Raw genomic sequence first — 21,295 nt, 5'->3', positions numbered from 1 at the left:
TGCCAGAGATTAGCAGAGAGACCTACAGACGCCCCAGAGAGGAGCAGTAAAGATGGGGAGATCATTCTGGGCTCTGTAGTAGTCACCAAAGAAAAAAAATTGAAGCAATTACAGCTAACTGGACAGCTTCCAAACTATTGATTTATTTATTTTCCCTGCAGTGTAGAAAGCTCACCCCAGCTGCCTAGCTGCAGATCCAGCTAAATCCAGTGAGAAAAAACTAAAGAAAACATTCATTGTACATATGAAGGGGTAGGAACAGCAAGAAACTATTTCTCAGTGAGGTGTAGTTCTCCCCCAGACACCAACAATAAGACTGGCTGCTTTTTTTCCGTGCTGGATGTGGCTGCTCCTAATTTCCACTTGTGCCGCCAGTGCATTTGTTTCATTGATGAGCTTCGAGGGGGCCATTTTCCATTGACGCTGTTTGTACTTGATTTAATTCCCCCTCGCTACTGTTTGTTCGGGATTAGAGAGATCGGAGTTCCTTCACTCTGACTGTGTAAGCCTGGCCTTTGAAACAGGCAATTAGTCTGCTCACTTTTTTGGGAGAAAGACCCTTTTCTAGTACACACACACACACAAGTTCAGATTAATGACTTCTAGCCAGTCTTAGATTTTAAGACACCATTGTCAATAGAGACTGAGATTTTCTAAAAGCATCAGACCAGAAAATATGTGGTCTTGTCTCACATGGCCCTTGCTAGGGAGGGTTATCTCTGATGTAGATGGCCCCCAAATTCAGCTGAAGACCCTTGACGGGGAAAAACAACAAGTATTTTCCAGAGCACAATATTTTAAAAGCAAACGCTGAGTGAGGAGCTGCTTTTGTTTTCATCTTTTGCTTTGTTTTGCTGTAGTTTGCTAGAGCAGGCTGAATGTCTTATATCGGGTTTACCAAGCTCAGCCGGTCTCCATCCCCTCAGGCTGCACAATTACTTGGGCTTTATCTCAGCAGCAGTTTAGAGCACAAAGGCAAAAGATCTCCACGTGCCGAGCATGGTGCCAGACAGCCAGCCCTTTAATTTGGCAGCATAAACAAATTGGGAAAGAAATGGAGCCGACACTGTGGCCTCAGGATACATAAGTTACGAGTTACTTTGCATGTGTGGAACTATTATTATTATTTGTGGTGTTGTTATTAATGTTGTGTTTGTTGTTGGTGCAGAAATACTGATGATATTTTGCTCCTTATTCATATGACGTTACTTTTTTTAAGGCAGTGAAACAGTTACTGAGCGGTGGTGAAATTATCATACTTGCCAACGAACGGATCAAGTCCTTTTAAGGTGCATCTGTTTTAAAATGCATTTGTGTCAGGGATAGTGGCCTGATCTCTACAGCGTTTGTTGTGCATAGTCCAGCCTGCTTGTCTGTGCCCCACCGGAGAAGCAAACGGTAGATTTGGTGGTGCAGAAGCAGTGCAATAGCAACAAACACAGCAGGGAGAAATAAGGAGCGGGCCACGGCTTAACACGTCTATGGCCATTGCAGAGCAGCAGTTGCGCTGTCCGTCTTAATGGTCGTATGATGAGGGAGTTGAAAAGGGCGTTATATTTGACCAGACAGGTTATGACCAATAAATCATATTGTGCCGTGGGGAATGTTCTATGGAGAAAGACATATGCAAGCCGGGTCAAGAAGGTCTTAGTCTAGTTCGAAGTAAACCCTTATGAGGGTTAAGTCCATTAAAAGTTGGATACAGTTCAGTGTACCGAACGATCAGCCAGTCAGCCAGCGCGCTGTTTCACAAAACAGGGAATAGGATTGGGCAAAAGTGCCACACAAAGCTCAATCGAGGATGACATTTGTATTACTCAAAAAATGGTCTTTCAATTCAATGATAGAATAATGATTTTTGTAGCTTTATATGCATAAATGTGTTGTCACTTTCCCCATTGTCACTGCACTGATATAGATATATATATATATGTATGTATATATGTGTGTATATATATGTATATATGTGTGTGTATATATGTGTGTATATATATATGTATATATGTGTGTGTGTGTGTGTATATATATATATATATATATATATATATATATATATATATATATATATATATATATATATATATATATATATATATATATATATATGTATATGTGTGTGTATATAAGAATTCTTACATTCCACAGAAAAAGCATCTAGTTCACTTTTTTTGTACCAGCACAAAGGCGCAGGTCTAACATTCAGCTTCAGGTTCATGCTTTCAGAGCTGAAGGCTTAAGATTAATGCCTTGATTCGTCTCATTTATATAGTCAGTGTTTATTATCAGTGTAAATGTCTTGACTTAAGTGGAAAGCCTTAAGGAAATCAAACCCATGTTAATACCTCTGGTAACGGTATTCCTTTCTGAAATTCAATGATTTCACAGCTGCATTTCTAAGCATGAAACTTTGTGTTCAGAGAAACTCCAGGATATTTAAGCCAGTCACGTCCACACAAGGCAATCAGTTGGTCTACATTTGAGTTCATGGAAATGAACTGGTTGATAGTGAACATGACAAAACAAATGAACAGGTTGTGCACGCACAGGAAACCACTGGGAGTAGTTTCATTTCCTTACACAGATATGATACCTGTTTCCTGACCATGAAACACAATGTTTCCTCCCTTTATCTTTTATCTTGTTGCCTCAACATAAACCTAAATGTGTCAGTTATTACCATTGTTTAAGGTTGTGGGGGTTTGTCTTGTGGTCTGCGGTGGTTTACTCCAGTTTCTCTGTAATTTTGATGAGCTGCGTGTGAGGATCACAATGTGGCTCGATTTGATTTTCTAATTGACGTGTCTATTAAACCTAAATACATGACTCATTCCTTCCAAACAATACATTCATAACAAATTATTTCTTCTGCTGCAGCACCGTTCAGGAGCACTGCATTGTATGTAGACATTTAAACGAGCACCACCCAAGAAACATGTGGTTTTCTTACTTACGCTAAGCCTGTGGTGTACATATTTATTGTTTGTAGCCATCTCGCAATGATACACTGCCACGTAAGGATGTGCTCCATTTTTGGCTTAATGTTTTATCCCAGTAGTGCTTGAAATAGGCCAGTACTCACTGGTACCCAGTACTGCCACTGGTTTCCCAGCCTTTGAAGGGCTGTTACCTCTTTATTCAGAAGACGTATCTGTTTGTTTTTGTGATATGTCCCATCAATGGTCCGTCAATGAGTTCTGTCACTTTTTATTTTTCATTTCAAGAACTGTTTATTTTTATACATGCTCAATGTTTGGACTTGACATTTTGCAGAAGTAGTTACATTTTATTTACTAAGTTGCATCATTTCAGTTTCACATCTGTAGTTTTTCTCCATTTTTGTAGCTGTCACAGTCTGACATTCCCAGTTTGTGCTTATCAATCCACACTTCTATCGGATAGGAAACATGCACCTTTCATGTACCATACCACTTAAACGCACAGGAAGAAAGATAGATAACATAACAACAAGACAAGTGTTTCATGGCTTCAAACTGTATAAAATGATATTTGTCTTGTTTTGCTGTATTTTTTTCCTCCTCTGAGACTATCCTCGGAGAACACCTCTTTCAGAAAGTTTTCTAAAAATAAACGGCCAGCACTAGGGTAGACAAAAACAAATTACATACAGTCCCCTATGGATGAAACGCTACAGCTGTGTTAACATGTTTTAAACTCATCTGCATTACATCTGCATTGGTTTCATTTTAGCGTAACTCCAAATCAATTTTCAGACAAATAAAGACACTTTTAACTCAGCAATACAAACCCAAAACAACATTGACAATAGCAGTCCACTTATGTTATGTGAATACTTCTAATAAGGTAGCATAAAACAACCACAGGTGCTTTGCAATGTGGTTTACATTGTCAACACCAAACATGCAATGAAACCACATGTGTGTGATCCCTTGCTTTCAGATACAACAAGGAGAACTTACTTAGATTGTGCTGGACTTTTACAGCTGCCCAGCAGATTCCTTGACTTGTAGAGAACAAATTTGAATTGGTACTTAGATTCAAAACCCTGCAAGCGATAAAGTTATTGAATTTCCATAACTGCCAGAAGAGTCTCATACTCCTATTATACTAACAATATTCATATGAATCTTAAAAAAAAAAAAAAATACACCTTGGGAAGAAGTGATAATAGACTTTGTCCCAAGGCATTTGTGTGGGAGTCATATGCATAACACCTTCTCCGTACTTAGCTTATCTGAATGCACAATGAGCGTCTTCCTTCCTTGGCCACCAATATATCTACGCAAAAATAAGTTCAACGAACAGAACAAGACACAAGATATATGTTTGACCGTTTTCAGACACATCCATATTTTAAAGAAGCATCTCTGTAAGTTCTAGTATAAGAGACTACAGTAAACCTGCACATTTACATAAACACACAGCTGACGTGTTGCAGACCAGATTTACCTGGAGAAAAAGGTAAATTCCTTTGTTGTTGTTGCTGTGGCAATGAGCCCAGCTCAATCCTCCCTCTTCCAGTCTTTGTCTTGAGGCACTTTCATGCAAAGGGATCATCGATTCAAATTTTATTTCGCACCTCGGGACTAAAATCCACACAAGATAACGTCCGTTTGACAGCATTGAATCATTAAGGAAAGTCAGTTAAGATGGTCCTCAATGACATTGCAGATATTTGCACAGGATGTAGTTAAACTCAGGCCTGTGTCTGTTCTTTAAGGCAGACTGCTGTTTTGATTTGGAGTTGCCTCCATCCAGTCACTTCCACTGCAGGTAAATGAACAGGATGTGGAATATGTTTTTGTTTTTGTCGTTTGCTGCAGCATCCTGACATTGTGCATTTAGTTCAAATAATTGATTCAAATGTGTTTCTTCCAGGCTGAAGTTGAAAGAACCTCACAAATATATCTCTTTCAGGTGGGGTTTTATTACCCTTCAATAACTGTTCTTGGTTCAAATTAATTTGCAACTTGCCGCTTAGTGGCTTTAACAGATTAAATTAAATTGCTCAGGTGATGAGGTTGCTTCTCTTGTCAGATACTGTATGTGCTGCTCAAAATATTCTGGTTCCTTGACCTTTTTTAGGTTTTTAAATAAATAAACCTGTGTTTCAAAATGTAAACTACCCCAAAACAGCACGTTTAATGTATTGTAGTCCCCAATGCAAAAGAGAAACTGGAATTCCGTGGACCACAGAGTTCTGAATGTGCCACCCACTATACGAGTATCGTTGAATAAGAGGCTATTGCAAACTCCAAAAACCTGTCGGCTTTTAAGTGGGAAAATCAGCACCACGTGCTCTTGACCTGCTTGCCATGAAAAATGAAAAATAAAGCTGATTTAATTAAGATCATTTGAAGAAAGCAAGCCTGAATAGGTTGTTTTGTTTTTGATGTTTTCCTTCCAAGGTTTTTCTTGCATGGAGTTCTCAGTTCTCAGAGATGCTGCCAGTGCTATTTAATCAACCCCAGTCATCCTGCTTCTGTTGGGAAGTGGACCTCCGGCATCTGGAGGCCACACACAACAACAATACAACCTGCTGCCAAACACGCTACATACTTTCTTTATTTGTGGGGTTTGTGTGCGTGTGTGTGTGGCGTGTTTGTGTTGTTTATTGCTGTTGCTTTTTATCAGACTATAATTTTGTAATTTCACGTTGCATTGGCTCGCTTTCAAGGGATGGTTTTCCACTGAGTTCATAACTTGCGGTACCGATGCCGAGACTCTTGGCATTTTCCATTCTCTGCTCTGCATTTCGCTCTCTTTGGGCTCAAGTAATTGAGGAGAGAGGAAGCATCCTGGAACTGATTTTTATATAGATATATATATTTATTTTTATTTTATTTTTTGGAAAGCAACCCCGTATGCTCAGAATGGCTTTCATTGTGGCTTATACTGCAGCCGAGTGGGGTATAACTTAATCAGGAAAACGTGGCAGAGCTAATGAACCCAGTGTTCGTTCAAGTTGGCAAACTGCAACTTGGCTATGACAGGGTGTCTGCTCAGTAGGAGAGAAGTGAAGCAAGTTGAGGAAAACCAACCCCAGGCAGTTTCTTCCCAAGTTAATGGGAACGCCATGGCCAATGTGGCGTCCTGGTTGGCCCACGTCCAAAACAAACAGCTCAGTGCAGCCAGGGCCTAAACCAGCAGTCTGCCAGGCATGTGGCTCATCTTAGGTACCACGCGAGGTGCGTCCCCAGGAGAGACACCAAGCGAATGCAGAAAAGAGCTTCACCAGAAAATCAGAACAAAAACACAGATTGCTGTACTTTTCCTCAATCCTCATTTGCGCAACCTGAATATACAGGGAGCCTTAATCAGAACCTTTGGCCAATGAAATGCATCATCTCATTCCCCGTCTCTGACCTCTCCTTTATTTTTTTTCTCCCTCTCCCCCCATTTTCCAGATATCTGTGCATATATCTTCACAGTGTGCGTGTAGGTGTGTGAGTAGAGGGAATAAAATGTACTTTGTGAATTGTTATGAATGCCAGATATTCCTCACAGCTGCCACTGTGAAGCATACACACTTTGTTTCAACTCATTGTCCTTGTTTGACATCTGAAAAGCTGAAGCCTGGATATAACGTGTTGAAAACTAATGTCTGTGCCCCTAATCATGGCTAATTTAAGACTGCCTGTTCTTACTATAAATGTAACAACTCTGGGACAGATTTCACCCGTACTTTCCATAAATAGCGATTATGAATGATTGCATCGTCCCCCCATAAACATAAAAAAAAAAATTGAGCCACCTATAAATGATTGGGGTGACACTTTAATGTTCTCTCAACATTGGGGAGGATGTGTCCTCCCTGTCACCCCTAAACCTACGCCAATGGTTCCCATGATTCCTCTTGGAGATTCTACCCACATGCAAAAATTATAGAAGATCTAGATATCTTTCATGTGTGGTTTGTCATTAGCCATTAATGTATGAGTCCCCAAAAGAAATGTATTCATTCTACCTCTGTCCATATTTTTTACAGTCCATGACTAAATAAGCACAAAATAATTGCTTCAAAGTGCCCCCCTTTCCCTTGTCATTAGAAAGCGGGTCAATGAGGTACACCGCTCTGCTTCTTCCAGGCAGTGTGAATCTTTATGCTGTGACATCCACGGAGAAAAGCCTGCATTTCAATTGACTCTTGATTTATTGAAACGGCTCCGTGATTATATTTAACGCTGTTTCTCTGCCAGGAATATTTATTTCTGGGAGACCAGGCATCCCCCATGGAACGGAAGTCATACACTAAGATAAGCCTTTTCCTTTTTAATCGCATGGGTCATGGAGAGCATTCTTCACTGCATCTCCTAAGTGCAAGGTCATAAATATAAAACACAGGCCCGTTTCTTCGCAACTGAAATATTACTTGCGGATTTTTGGCTTAAGACGAAGCCGAGATTATCCGGAACGCTCTGTCGCTTAAACAAGGCACGTTGCGCTCGGCGTTTAGCAATAAAAACACCAATTTAAAAATGGCTTAAAGCCCATAAAAGCCGGTGAAGAGGCATGTCAATTAGCAGGCTGTTGACTGACCCTATTGTGAAATACGTGTTTTGTAAATGGAAAATTATTTATTTGAGTCGTCATATTGGTTTTAGTTTGTTTGTGTTTGTTTGTAATTGGAGGTGGACCAGAGGGACCGTGATCTATGTTGAATTTCTTAGCACTGATGTTTTTCTTTTTGTTATTCATTTCTTTATTTTGTTTGCGGGTTGATATTTTTGACTTTGTTATTCATGTAGCTTACGGCTACAACTGCCAAGCCACACCAGGAGAGATTAAAGAGTTGCAGAATACAGTCTCAAGACATGCAGCACTAGTACGCAGGCAGCAACCCGATCGTGTCTAGTGGAGGCTCGACACAGATCTCGGCGAGAACGCCATGAGTTTGCCGCAGGGTTCGCAAGTGATTCCCCTCCTGCTATTGACCCACCTTACCCTAGCGATGGGTAACCCTTCCTCCAGGTGGCACATTTGCTCGTCAACGCTGGCTTTCATAGGATTGAGTCACATGGGAGCCACTCAAAGAGGCCCTTGATGTTTTTCAGTAATAAAATTCAGTATAGAATCCTCTGCTTCCATCAGGTCTGGTGGTTATAATATTGAACTCGTTTATTTAGAGCTGGGGAAGGCGAGAGTCTGCCTGCATGTCTCGGTGCTTTCAGGCAGCCCTCCAACATAAAGACAAGCCTCGTCCTTGTTTCGATTTACCTTAGTAAGCACGCTGTAAAATAGGTTTTGCGACCGCAACTGTTGCTGTTGGATTCTTTCCCTCTCCACCGTGTCTCCCTTCATTTATTTTTTTTTCTTCTTTTTTGTGGGGGTGGGGGTTCTGTCCTGGGACAAGCTAAAGTGGAAGTTAATTGATGTAGGTAGTTTTCAGTATAAATCACACAGTGGCTTGCTGGAAACTTACAAACTCTTCCCAATGTGTTTGCCAGGTTTTCTTTCGGGGTGTCAGAAGCAATAAAGCAGGCTTTAAATTTGCTTTTGAAGGGGGTGTGTGGGTGGGATGTGGACGGCTCCTTTTCTGACATAAGTTTCTTTCAAAATCTAATGATTTCTGGGACCTGAGATTGGAGAGAGTTATAGGATGGAAGTACATTACCTGAACCATGGAGACTTAGAGTTCAAGTGATTTTGGCAAGAACAGATTAAAGCTGTGAACTGTAGCTGACCCACACCACCACCACTTACATACAATACTTTTTTGTTTTCTCTTTGTGTTGAAGCAGTGAGACAAGATGCTTAACGAGAAAATTACAAGTATAGAGTATCATCAACAGCAAAACTACAGCTCCCACCAGGTCTGGCCAAACCCAGAAGTGTTGTCAAAGATCTGCGAACTGTAGTTGATCAGCTGAATCATAGAAATCGAATGTTTGCCAGTCTCACACATTCAGCCACAGTGATTGGAGGATGCATTTAATTTGTGGCAGCTACTCTCATCAATACAACTAATCTGATGGTGGTGACTTCTGAGAGGCATTATACTGAGGTCATTCATTCCTGCCCTTGGTTAAAATGTAACACCTCTAAAAGGGTAAATGTCTCCACAGTTGTATCTGCAATCAATAAAGTCTCAATGCTCTCACCCTCTGGTAAATTACATATCAGTACAGCACAGTGAAAGAGGATTAACAGAAGCATATTGAAGAGGTTTGTATCTTGAAATTCCATTGTAGTTTTATTTTTGCCTTTCATGTTTCACTCAAATAACAAAAAGGTCATTGGTTGTGGCGTTCTGTCCAAACCCTTAGAATGGGCACAATACATCCACAGATTTGCAGGATTTAGATTGAGGTTGTGGTGTAGTTATACATTTTGCAATATTGGTTAGCAAGCTTATAGTTTAGGTCAGCATGTTTTTTTTTTTTCTTTTTTTTTTTTTTACGATTTTATTTTAATTTAATTTTTACACACAGTGTAATTTCGGTGGCCCATCTCACCTCTTTTCCTCGGGAACAAAACAGGAGTGTAAAACACTCGTTGCTATGGTGATTGTGTTCAGGCCTTGGCTGCCCCCATCTTGGGATTTGAGCCGTCGGCCTTTTTTTCCCTCTTCTTTTTCTCCTGTTGTGTCCATGTAGTTTTTCTTTAATAAACAAACCAATATATATATATATATATATATATATATATATATATATATATACAAGTATATAAAACAACAATATATATGAAAGTTGTTGTTTTTTTCTTTAAAGTTCTGCCTCTGTGAATGTTGACCCACAGTTTATTTCAACTGCCAGATGAATCCAATGACCAGGCTTATTTGGGAGTGGACGAAAATGGGCCTTGAGAATTCCTTGAGGATGTCCGCCAGCTGCCAAGGAATACAGGGGTGCCCCTCAGATTCTGTGGGAGTTAAATATAGCCAGGACACGGCAGGGCCTCTAGCAAGGATATTAAGCGGGCAGAGAAGTGAACTGTGGCAGTGCAGGAACCAATTATCTGATTTGTTTATTTATTTATTTGTTTTGCCTAAGGCTTCAGTTGTATGACAATTCCAATGACATTTAAATTTAGTGTTCCATGTATTATTCCATTACTGACATCCAGAGTGGCTAGTTGGCATAATGTGAGGTGTTTTAGGGTCTTATTTTAAGTAGCTGCGGCGTTGCTCTCTTTTAGGAAAGGTGGGAAAGTCAGATAAATTGGGCTTTCTCCCGACCTGATGGAAATCCAAGTGGTGTTCCAGCAACAAGATAAGAGAGCATGGCTTTCTAATGTCATACTGAAATGTTAGTAGAAAGCTACAGAAGAGAGTGAATTCTTGTAACCGCAATTGCATTACCTTGACGGTTACCTTTTTAATCCTTAACAGCCTGTACCTCAACCCAAATTTCCAAGCTAGGCCCACACAAATCTATACCCGATTTAATTACGTCAGTAGAAAGACAACCCTACTTTTAATGGAAGGTTTAGTTTCCTGGGGACTCCAATCTTAAATCTAGCCTGTAATGTAATTTGATGGCTAAATTATATTTTGTGAATACGTTTCCAAAATTACTGACGACAGTTCTCTCACAACCTAAATGTAACCATTAGACCATTTCAACCTTCATCTGTAATCTTATTTAGAACTTGGCTTGTTGAAATATTCAGATTTTGGATTTAATTTTTTTAATCATAGGTTTTTCCATAAAATCCAATGACACAATTCAGGAAAAGCTCAGGTTTCTCTCTGAAACTCAGTTTTGTTCTAAAGTATGTATGGGGTGGTGGGGGTAGAGGGGTTTTATGTGAAGTTGGTGTGTCTTGGGCTTGTGAAATCAGTTGGGAAAACCAATTGTCTACATAAAGAATAGGCTTCTGAATTTAATACTCAAGTTATTAAATGCTTAAGGTGTTTTATGCCACTGTGTAGACCTGTGAAATTGGGCTCTTTGAGGAAAATGTGATTCTTCACTTCTAATTCCTGTGTGAATTTTACCTCTTTGCTTTGCTAAGTGTTGGATATCGGGTTTCTCAATCCAGTTGTCAGACCTGAATTATTTTAACACTGCATTCCTTGTTTTTGCCTGATCACAAGATTTATTGATTTATTTTATTTTGTAGGAGGCTGAGTACGAGACCCATTTGTGTGTTGAGTAAATACAGTCGATATAATCTCTCCTTCATGCTTACAATGTCCCGGTGAATTATGTTCCTCAGAGCCGGTGACACCAGAGTTGCTGAGCTAAGTCTTACAGTACATTGTGGGTAATCCACCTTGAACCGAGTGATGTTGAGGTTGGGGAGTTGTTTATATATTCTGGTCTGCATGCCGGGGATGGAGATAGGTCACAGTGACCTAGTTTTTCACGGCATTGACATCTATAATGTATTATTTATACGAAAGTCTTGTGATGTATTTGCATGCAATTGACGTGCTTTGTTTCCTTATGTTCTGATGGTATTTGAGAGGTTGCGTTTCTATGAAAGGAGTTGTGTGATTGTTTGCTCTGTTCTGTTTAGTGTTTGCCAGGTAACTAGCACAGCAAAACAGGCAAGATAGATCGCAAAGCTTTTTGTACTCCAGTGTTTTAAAATAAGTAATCATGACACAGACAAAATGAACATAACATAACACCTATCACAAAACTGAGCCAACCCCAGCAGCAATTAGTAGTTTAGTTTATTTCCGCAATGATAATAGGCACTGCTCAATTTATTATAACATGGTACTGAACTATGTATTCACCTCTAGAAATGGCTCAATACCTTATTGTATAAGGTAGAGTTTTGTGTTTGTGTGGTTTTAAAAGACAATGCTGTTAAATGTTTATCATTGTTGTTGTCGAATTAGTTAGCCATCTCTAGAGAACAATTCAGGCCCCAGGAGGGTGAGGAAGAAAAGAGAAATGTTTTCAATTTAAAGAAAATGTAGCAGTTTCGAGCAATTTCGTGTTCCTTTGGAGAGAATGGCTGAGACCAGGTGTGCCACAAACTCAATGTATTTGTCTTAATTTGTGAATATGAGGGGATGTGATTGACCAAGCAGTATGTTTATGTATAAATGGCTTCTGGAAACTGTCAAATGGCACATTTTGACAGTTTATAAATAAATGAGTGGGAGCAAATACAACTTTTTTTTTTCCTTACTCTTTCTTCTACTTACAGCATTTCTGTGTTTAGCATATCAAGCTGTTCACCACTACAGTACATCAGATGTTCACACTGTGTAACTGCTGAGCACCAGCAGTATACACTATGCACAATTTTCAGCAAATTGCGTGCTGGAGAGGCCTTTAAGATAGCTGGCTGGTTGGAGAGGTTTGGATACTTCAGTATTAAAGTCATATTTTATATGAAACAGAGCTGAAAGGAGCAGATAAGCATTTAGAGTGATGTGTGGATGCTTAGAGAGCTTAGAGAAATATGTGGATTCTGAACGTATCCCTATATATCATGTGCCAACTGAGCAAAGTGAATTAATTTGTACTTTTGTTATAAACATCCTGGCTGTTAATAGAGGTCCGGGAGATGCTGACGATCAATGTGAAGGTTCCTTCCCCCTAAAAATAAAATGCATAGAAACAAACCAACCAAAAAAGTTTAGCCTCCCAAAATAAATGAACGGGGCGGGAGTGGGTGGCTGGCTCCCTTCCAGGCTTCCAGGCCTGCTGTATTTGAATTGAGCCTAGAGGACTGGAGCACAAGCCCTCACACTCAGCACAGCATGATGGGTCTTGAATAGGGATAAAGACAACATCATGATCTCTTAATTCTCAGATGTCCCTTATATTTTGCTCTTGTAAACAGTCTCAGGCTCTGCTCCATCATCAAATACATTACTACTATTAATAATATTACAGTTAATTATGCCGCATAACTTGGTACAGGTTAGTGAAACAAATGTGAAAGATGTACAGCTCTGCTCAAGTACTTGGGCCTGGGGTGTCTTACCTACATACTTAATTGTTTACGACTGTGTTTTTCAGAAACCAAGCCAGCCTGCATCTTCAACGGGGTGGAATACTACGACGGGGACATGTTTCGGATGGACGCCTGCCGCTTCTGCCGCTGTCAGGGGGGAGTCTCCATCTGCTTCACCGCCCAGTGTGGCGTCCTGCACTGTGACCGATACTACGTGCCTGAGGGAGAGTGCTGCCCAGTCTGTGAAGGTAACGCACTGAGATGTCTCCCTACCTCACAGCACAGGGGGTGTCCTATAGGCTGGGCTCCTGTCCAGTCACTGCACACCTGGTCGAGCATTGCAGACGGGGTGGGGCCACAGCTGGGGAACTCTCCAACTGATCTGATGGTTCGGGAGCCCATAGCCTGGGGCCCATAGTGCAAAAAGGAGTGGATGGCTTGACAGCATGCGTATCATACAGCCCTCCACAATAGCTCCGTGAAGTTGCCCCCCCCACTTACAGCACAAACGATCAATTCCATATCATTCGTTTGTGCTGGTTTGTCCCGTTGAAATAAACGTTTGTGCTGCTTTGGTTTTGAAGATATTAACATTTATTTATTTTCGGCGAGTGACGTCACTCTGCCCCCCCACAACAACAGAATCAAACCAAACATATCTCTGTCGTTTGTGTTACGTTTGTGCCGGTTTGTGCTGTTTAAATTAATGTTTTAACTATTATGGTTTTAACGTTATTCGTGATTTTTTATTAGACAAGTGAATGATATGGAATTGATCGTTTGTGCTGTAAGTGGGGGGGGGGGGACAACTTCAAGGAGCTGTCCACAATGTGTGTATTGTATCATAAAGCACTGTGTCTTTAAAGCCCCCCCCCTGCCAATCTGCTCAATTAACTGCACATGGACTGTCCAATGTGTATTTGTCTACCAGGTGCCACGTACAGAGTACACACTGGAGCCAACATAAGTATAATCTGCACACTTCATTTAGAAGGTACAAATAATAACTTCCCACTTGCCTTTTAAAATGTTCCCATCACATATTTTCTTTGTGTAACTGGGGTAAATAAATAAACAGAGCTCTGCATACACACATGCATACTATTTGTATGTAGTATAGCTATATGGTAATTTTTACTTACTGCATACCTATTAGTCACTGCTCTGTTTCATAAGTGTATGTGGAAAAGCAGGTTGATTTTATAGTAAAAAAATAATAATAATTAAAAAAATACATCAGTTTTATTTGTGTAAATAAGTGTGATGGCTGAAATCCTTTGAAAATGGCACTAAAGTTACGCCGCTGTGTTTAGTTAGTCTCATGTGTTAAGCCTTGGAAACCTTCTGTATTTTTAAATACATAAATAATGTTGTTTTTTTACTGTTCAATGGTGTTTATAACATGATGTAATCCACTTCTTGGACCCAAATCAGTTTGGTCTTTTAGCTCTATTGGTTGCACCGAAGGGATTTTCAAGTACAGAACAGTGTCTTTATACTGCTTTTATATGACTCCCCTCAGATCCCATGTACCCCGTGCTGAACCTCGCTGGCTGCTACGTCAACGGACAGATCCTGGCACATGGTGACCACTGGCGAGAGGACGACTGCACGTTCTGCCAATGTGTTGGTGGAGATGCCCGCTGTGTGGCGGCTGCTTGTGGGCACAGCTGTCTCAACCCCGTGACTGTGCCAGGGGAGTGCTGCCCGGTGTGTGAAGGTAAGGGATGCCACCCTTGCACCTCCACCACTCTGTGCTGTAAAGTTGTCTCCAACATCCAGAGGGCGCCAGGTCCAAGTACCTACCTGAAACACATTATCCCATTACTCTGCTTGAACCATTTTTTTATATCCACCCACTCACAAACAGTCCAGTCTCCACGGGATCTGAATAATAGGAATAATAGAATAGTTAAAGGCTTTATTCCAATTCAGCAACACGATTGCATCATATTTTGTTTTTTATTTTCATAGTGTACAGGTGTTAGAATGACAGTTCCAATTAAAGCAGCACTCAACATCAGGGTAGATGTCACGATGTGTGCCTTAGGGAGTATCTTAAGGCACGTGCTCACAATGTGATGTGCAGATTACTGTGTTTTAGACAGCTGAATCTACTTATTTGGTTTAAATGTTGTAGCCTCCACAGTGAAGATGATCACACAGGTAAAATCCTGTTGCTCCTAATGAAGCCAAGGCATTTCTTTGGGTTGCTATTGTTGATTCATGTTTTTCCAGTATGTTTGTCATATTTAACCAAGTCTGAGGTTAGTGTGCACTGTTTTGTAATCTGGGGTTAGCAACCCCAGACTTGCATGGTCAGCATTTTAAGCTTTATTAGTTTAGATCTACTTGAATCCTGTACCAGAAATAAGGAAACATTCAAAAGGGACCCAAAGTGTTTATTTTCTTTCGTCCAAAACCAGCAAAAACTAGAATGTGCAAAGTGATTAGTTCCTACTTTGGTTGTTGTACACAAACCTGTTCTAAGGAGAGAGTGCTCCAGTCGCACAGTTCCTCGTTGTGTTTACTATCTGTGAAATGCCTCTGTTTATTAAGACAGAACTGTCGCGTCTTTATATTTGCTACACTGGAGGTGCAACCTGAAGGCCTGGCGCTTTTACACAGGGGGCCGGAGTCAAAGATGCATTTTAGCCCTGTCAAGCTCACTGAGGCTGGAGCCAACAGGCTGGAAAGAGATTCTCTGTGACAGTAGAAAGCTGCCCATAATGGATTAGTCGTCTCTTTTAAGATGTCTGGGAGCGAGGGAGCCAAGGTTGCGTGTATGAGGTGAGAACTGCTTTTGCCACTGCCTTCTGATATCATGTAATGTTCGGAAGCAGGACTGCAGCACTTCTGGAGAAAACAGGAGCCCGTCTCCGCCTGACTGCGTGTGTCACTGTTTTAACCGCCGTGTTAATTGATTGGTGTGAATGCAGATGCAAGAAGTGACATAACGATCCTGTGCCCTTTTCATTTTTCAATTTTTCATCCTCCCGTTGTCTGCTCGGGTTTTCAAAATGGAGCGGAACTTTCCCGAGCTGCCGGATCAGCTTCCTTTAAAAGTTTGGAGCAATGCCTTTCATCCATCCCCATCCATTCCCCCAGGTTTGATATCAATTTTCAGGAAAAGGGCTGGAGAACAAAAAGCATGTTGGCAGCTGTGTCACTGGTAAATAACTCCCCGACACACCCTCACCGAGCATCATCCCCCACGGCAAGTGCATTTGATTGGGAGGATGTGCTCCTGTGACTTCATTGCGCACCCCTCCCTCCCAGGGCTTTTCTTAGTTCCCGAGTGAGGGACTAGGTGCTTGTATAAATTCTCCTGGCGAAACGTCTCTTCCTAAGACAGATTTGTGCCACGATACTGTGCTTGCCTTGAGTTTTCTCTGACTGCTGGGCCTTCAGACACAAAAATACAATAGACATGTAGAACAGTTGCATAAATCTGTAGTCAGCTTGTGATCTTACTTCCTTATATAATATGTATTTTTATGTGATAGTGTGTGTGGAGGGGAAGTAACATAAACAGAGTGGTCCATGTCGACACCTCGACTGTGTCTTGTATGGCAGCTCCAACAAAGCAATGGTACCCACAGCTCTAATTACAACCCTTGTTTATACGAGGGCTCCCAACCACAGCGCTAATGATATTTTCTGTTTATATAAAGGTCTTTCAAATTAAATTAATGTTCAGCAGGCCTACGTCTCCTCTGTGGATAGCAGGCAGTGTGTTCGTTTCATTGCTTGGCGTGTTTTTTGTTTTTGTTCTTCCTTTTCATTTTTTCCACCTCGGGCACATTCATTATTTCTATCTGAGCTGTCGATGGAGATGAAACCGGAATTTGAGATGTTTTTTTTTTTTTTTTTCTTTTTCTTTCCTTTCATTTATTTTTAAATTTTTAATAACCTATATATATACACGCTTGCTATTCCTGCTATTGGGCAATTTTGTTTTTTTCTGATGGGAACACACTTCATGTGGTACATAAATTCTGTAACAGGAAATCTGATATCTGGCCATAAACCAATTCCCAAATCTAATTATGTCGTTTACATGGCCAGGTTTCCCAATCTGATACAAGGCTAATCTGATTTGAACAGGTTTTCACGTGCAGCGTAAACATACCCTGATTCATGGTGTTATTGAAGTAACTGCATGGGATCCTATTGTTAGACATTGATGAAATATCTCCCTTGTGGATAGCACAGCCAGCTGTAGTGTATCCCTGACCCTGTCAATGAGAATATATTGAAGGTACTTGTGCTGTATTTTCCAGTGTTTTTATTATCCAGTTTTTGATTTTCTTCTACTCCATGTAAATGTTTATTTTCATACTATTGACCCAACGAGTAATAAAGGACATCCTGCATAGTGTAGCTGGACTTGGGCCACTGTAGTTGATCTCAGTGAAGTACATTTTATGATTGATTTTGTTTGCATCCATTTCGGTGTAAAGATTTCCACATTCACGGATGATTCAGCGTTGGAATCAGATAAAACCAGTAAGCAGGTGGAGACGAACAATATGCTTATCAGAAAGCGTTCGTTTCCCTCTTTAGTGTGGTTCTTTGCGAAGGGAAACTGTACACATGAGAGAGGCCTGTAAGAAACAAACATCTTCCTTGACTCTTTCTTGTCATGTGCAGCCCTGCTTTATCTAGTTTATGGAGCAGAATTGAGTCGAACAGTCTTCTGTCTGTACTTTGAGCATGATTTGTAAGCCATGTAATGAAACCAGCAGCAAATTACCCAAACAAACACATCTGGAGCAGACGCTGTCACATCTGTACTGCTGTTCCTGCCTAGAGTGTGTTCAGAGCAGACTGTGGAGCTGGTTTGTTTGTGGTTATCATTGTTCCACGGGAAGCGGAGTGTTGACACACTTTTAAAACCTATTTAAAGGCAATTTGCACAATATCTTCACCCCACTCTCCCCTGCTCTCCCTGGTTTCTGTTTTCGTTTCCATTTTATTTCACAGAAACAGGAGCGTGTGCCGCGTTCCTGTGTAAGGCGACGCATTCGTCAGTGGGGTCAAGATGCAGTTTGCTCGACACTTGCTTGATCCGGTGCACTTTGTCCACAGCACACGAAGGAAAGCGGCTCTTTCATGAAATTGAGTTTACTCCATATGTCACAGCCAGTTTAAACGTTTATAAGGAGATGTATTTTAATTTTTTTAATGTTGCCATTTCCCTTCCACAAAAATACGTTGGTGGAGCCAAGGGACTCCATGGATTGACAAACAAAATGATTACCACTTTGGGAAAAGAGCTGCAGGGTTGACTCTGATGGATCCCCACTTTCCCGCTCATCTTTAATAAATAATACGCTAGGACAGCAATTCATGGGAAGCTCTCCTCTAGGCTCTTTTTCTTCAGCATACTTATCTTAAAGAGGTAAATAAATCATCGCTCAGAGTTGTGCTCTTCACATGCGCCATATTTCAGGGCAATGAAATAGCATGCATATATCAGTGCTCCTTCTGAGGGGCGAGAGGCGAGGCGCTTTCCCCACGCATGTGCTGAGAAGTCATTTTAAAGCTGTGGTTTTTGCACACAAGGAAGTTTACAACATCTGAGGGAGCAAATAGATATTCATAAGCGGGATGTGCTTTTCTCTGAATGAATCCTGATGGCTCTATCAGATAGCATGTGAATCCTTTTTGACGGTACACTGCACGGTTATGGCAGTCTGACTTCTGTGTGGCTGTGCATCGCACTAATCCTGTTTATACAGCTTATGTCGGGTGAAACAAATTGTTGGGAATATTTTCTTGTCGGTTTGGTGAATTTGATAACAGATTCATATCTCTGCTTTTCCTGCAGTGGATTTGGAAGTGTTTTTCACAGCTTTTTGTGCTTTCCCTCCCCCCCAGGGAATCCTTTTCATCTTGTATCGGCTCATTATGGAAGCCTGGTGGCTTGGAACACCGTGTGTAGTTTGTGTTTTCTCTCTATATATTTTTTTTATATATAAAGAATGTGTTTTAAAATCTTCAGCGGCTTCGGTAACCAGGCACAGGAATATCAGTGAAGTAAAAGAAGCCTTCATGGGCCAACATCACGCATGTTACCCTATCTAAAATTTACTTTTGGGGTGGAGAAAGAAAATACGAAAGAGAGGAAACTTGGAGAATTCCACTCCTTGGGTTTGTATTTGTTCAGTAATACAGAAAGCGGTCTGGAATGTAAACTATTAGAGGGGAAGACAGTCAGTCACTTTCGGAGTGATATGGCTGTTTTCACAGAGAGCTAATCTAACCTACTGTCCAGCTAGAGAGAGAGGGTGGTGTTAGCTTTGGACAGTGCCATCCTCACAGGGAACTGATATCTCACTGTAAATTAGACTGTCCAATGACAGCCTGAACTTCCTTTTCAAGGTGCCTTTAACTTTTCTAGGGCAGGATTATCCTAGAGATAGGAATCTGAAAACGACAGGATTACAGTGTCGTTTGAATATGTAGTAGCGTGGATTGGGACACATTATGGAAATTTCCCGCTGATAAGAGAGCATGTGCAGTTTGTATTTAAGATGCTGTAAGTGTTGAGAGAAAACAAAAATGGTTTGGATGCAATTTATAACTTCAGTGCTCTATCACAGATGTGTTTTTGCAATATTGCTCCTTGCAGGGCCCTTATTTATAATCTTAATATATTTGCTGGATGTGCAGGTTTTTGTGGTGGTTGGACCTCCGATGATATACAGTCACAATACATCTTGCAGCTTGAATTTGAACTGCGTTTTATGAGCGACAGGGAGTTTCTTAAGGGGGTCGTACTCTCACACTGGTAAGACCTGCCGGAGACGCGTGCTTGTGTAAGTGCTGAGAAAATATTATTCTGGTCATGTGTAGCAAAACAAATATATAGATTTGAATCTTAAATGGGTATACGATACCAATAAAACCAGAATGCCCATTTGTCTCCGTCCGTATTGAACATTTTGCAGGAGAGGAGAAGCTGTTTTGTACCAAAACGTACACATAAATATTAATGGATGCACTGGACGCCTTTATGACATGGTCCAGAGGAGCAAGAAGCTCGGTTGGAAAGTAAGCTGTGAAACAGATACACATTTCGAATTAACAAACAGGACCGAAGGCCACTTCAGCCATGTTAAAGAGCCAGAAACACACAGTAGCCTGAGCACCACCATAGATGCACACTGCAGTAAATGCCTACTACAGTAAATACGTATTTGTTTTGTTAAATGTCTTCAAAATGCTCTCGAATGCAGAGATGCAATAAAAAATAAACTGTGACGACGACAACCACAGCAGCAGCCCCAGATCATTTTTGTACAATCATGAAAAGCTTCATTTTTCTTTCTGTTTGAATTCCCCTCGATACTTAATGAGATGTTTCCTACTTAAGACATGCTCTTAAGAGTATCCAAACGGGAGTCTTATGTACAAAAATTGGATGAATCTGGCTAATTAAATGAAATGAACCTCAAGGTGAGGAGTCTGAATGAACACAAGCCACAGAGAGTGGTCCCAGTTACCAGGATGTAATGACTTTGAGTGTCCTGTCAAATTTCACTTTATTAGAGGATGTTTTTTCACACTCTGGGATTTTGTGAATTTAGCAAGTTTTTTTTGTTGTTTTTAGTTTTTTTTGTATTATATATACGATTTTATTTGTTTCGTTTTTTCATATGACTAAAGAAAATTGTTGCCGTTTTATTTTTGAATTTTTGTGTTGTGGGGTTCCCACCTGAAGAAAACACAAACCTTTGGAGGCATCTGAAAGCGTTTTATATGGTGGCAAAGCATTTGAAAGTCCAGCTCCTATACCTAGAAAACACACTTCTTCATTTTCCCCTTTTTTCTCCCTCTAATCTGGCTTTTCTGCATTGAACAATGAAGACATGTTCAATTTGAAAGTCTGGTTTTTGATAGACCGCTCCATGATGTGCTTTCGTTTCTCCTGGGCTCTGTTGGGAGTTCCCGGCTGGGTGTTTCCATCAAATTAATTTTCCATTCAGCCCTTTCGTGTTCAGGAGTGATATCTCTGGAAGGAGGCCATGATGTTTCCTCAGCACCGGGGAGCGCCTGAGAAGAAAGGGAGTCGAGATCAGTGCTCTCCTCGAGTCACTGGGGAGCAGTCGTGTGTGCCAGAGAGAGAGCGGCTGAATGGGAATGTATGGTGTGGGGAGTGCGGGAGCAGGTGGGGGGAATAAAGTATGCCAACCAAGAAGGCAGCTAATTTCTCACAAGGTGAAAGTCATTACTAAACAGACGTCTTATTTCATTCGGAGCCTTTTATTCCATTGCAAAGTTCTGGAAGAGCCGAAAGAAGCTACTTTCTTTTTTCCTGCTAGGAAACACAAGCCTGGTGTCAGTGTTCAAATCTAGACAATCAGTTGTACTTTTTTGTTTTTGTTTTTACTCTTAGCTACACTGATAAAATAATGTAACACAGAAATGGAATTCTACATGT

At 40.8% G+C, this 21,295-nt stretch overlaps 1 protein-coding gene across 1 annotated transcript in view; it reads left to right on the top strand.

Moving 5' to 3' along the window:
• The window catches only part of crim1 (cysteine rich transmembrane BMP regulator 1 (chordin-like)), a 178,266-nt gene that overhangs the window by 100,345 nt on the left and 56,626 nt on the right, over positions 1–21,295 (top strand). The window contains exons 6-7 of the mRNA XM_066697496.1: positions 12,912–13,094; positions 14,369–14,566. Of these exons, the coding sequence (XP_066553593.1) occupies positions 12,912–13,094; positions 14,369–14,566 (381 nt within the window). The remainder of the gene's footprint in view (positions 1–12,911; positions 13,095–14,368; positions 14,567–21,295) is intronic.

This window comes from Amia ocellicauda, chromosome 1 (genome assembly GCF_036373705.1).
Source record: "Amia ocellicauda isolate fAmiCal2 chromosome 1, fAmiCal2.hap1, whole genome shotgun sequence".
Lineage (NCBI taxonomy): Eukaryota > Metazoa > Chordata > Actinopteri > Amiiformes > Amiidae > Amia > Amia ocellicauda.
Note: the sequence above shows the minus strand (reverse complement) of the source record. Positions and strands in the feature narration are given on the sequence as shown.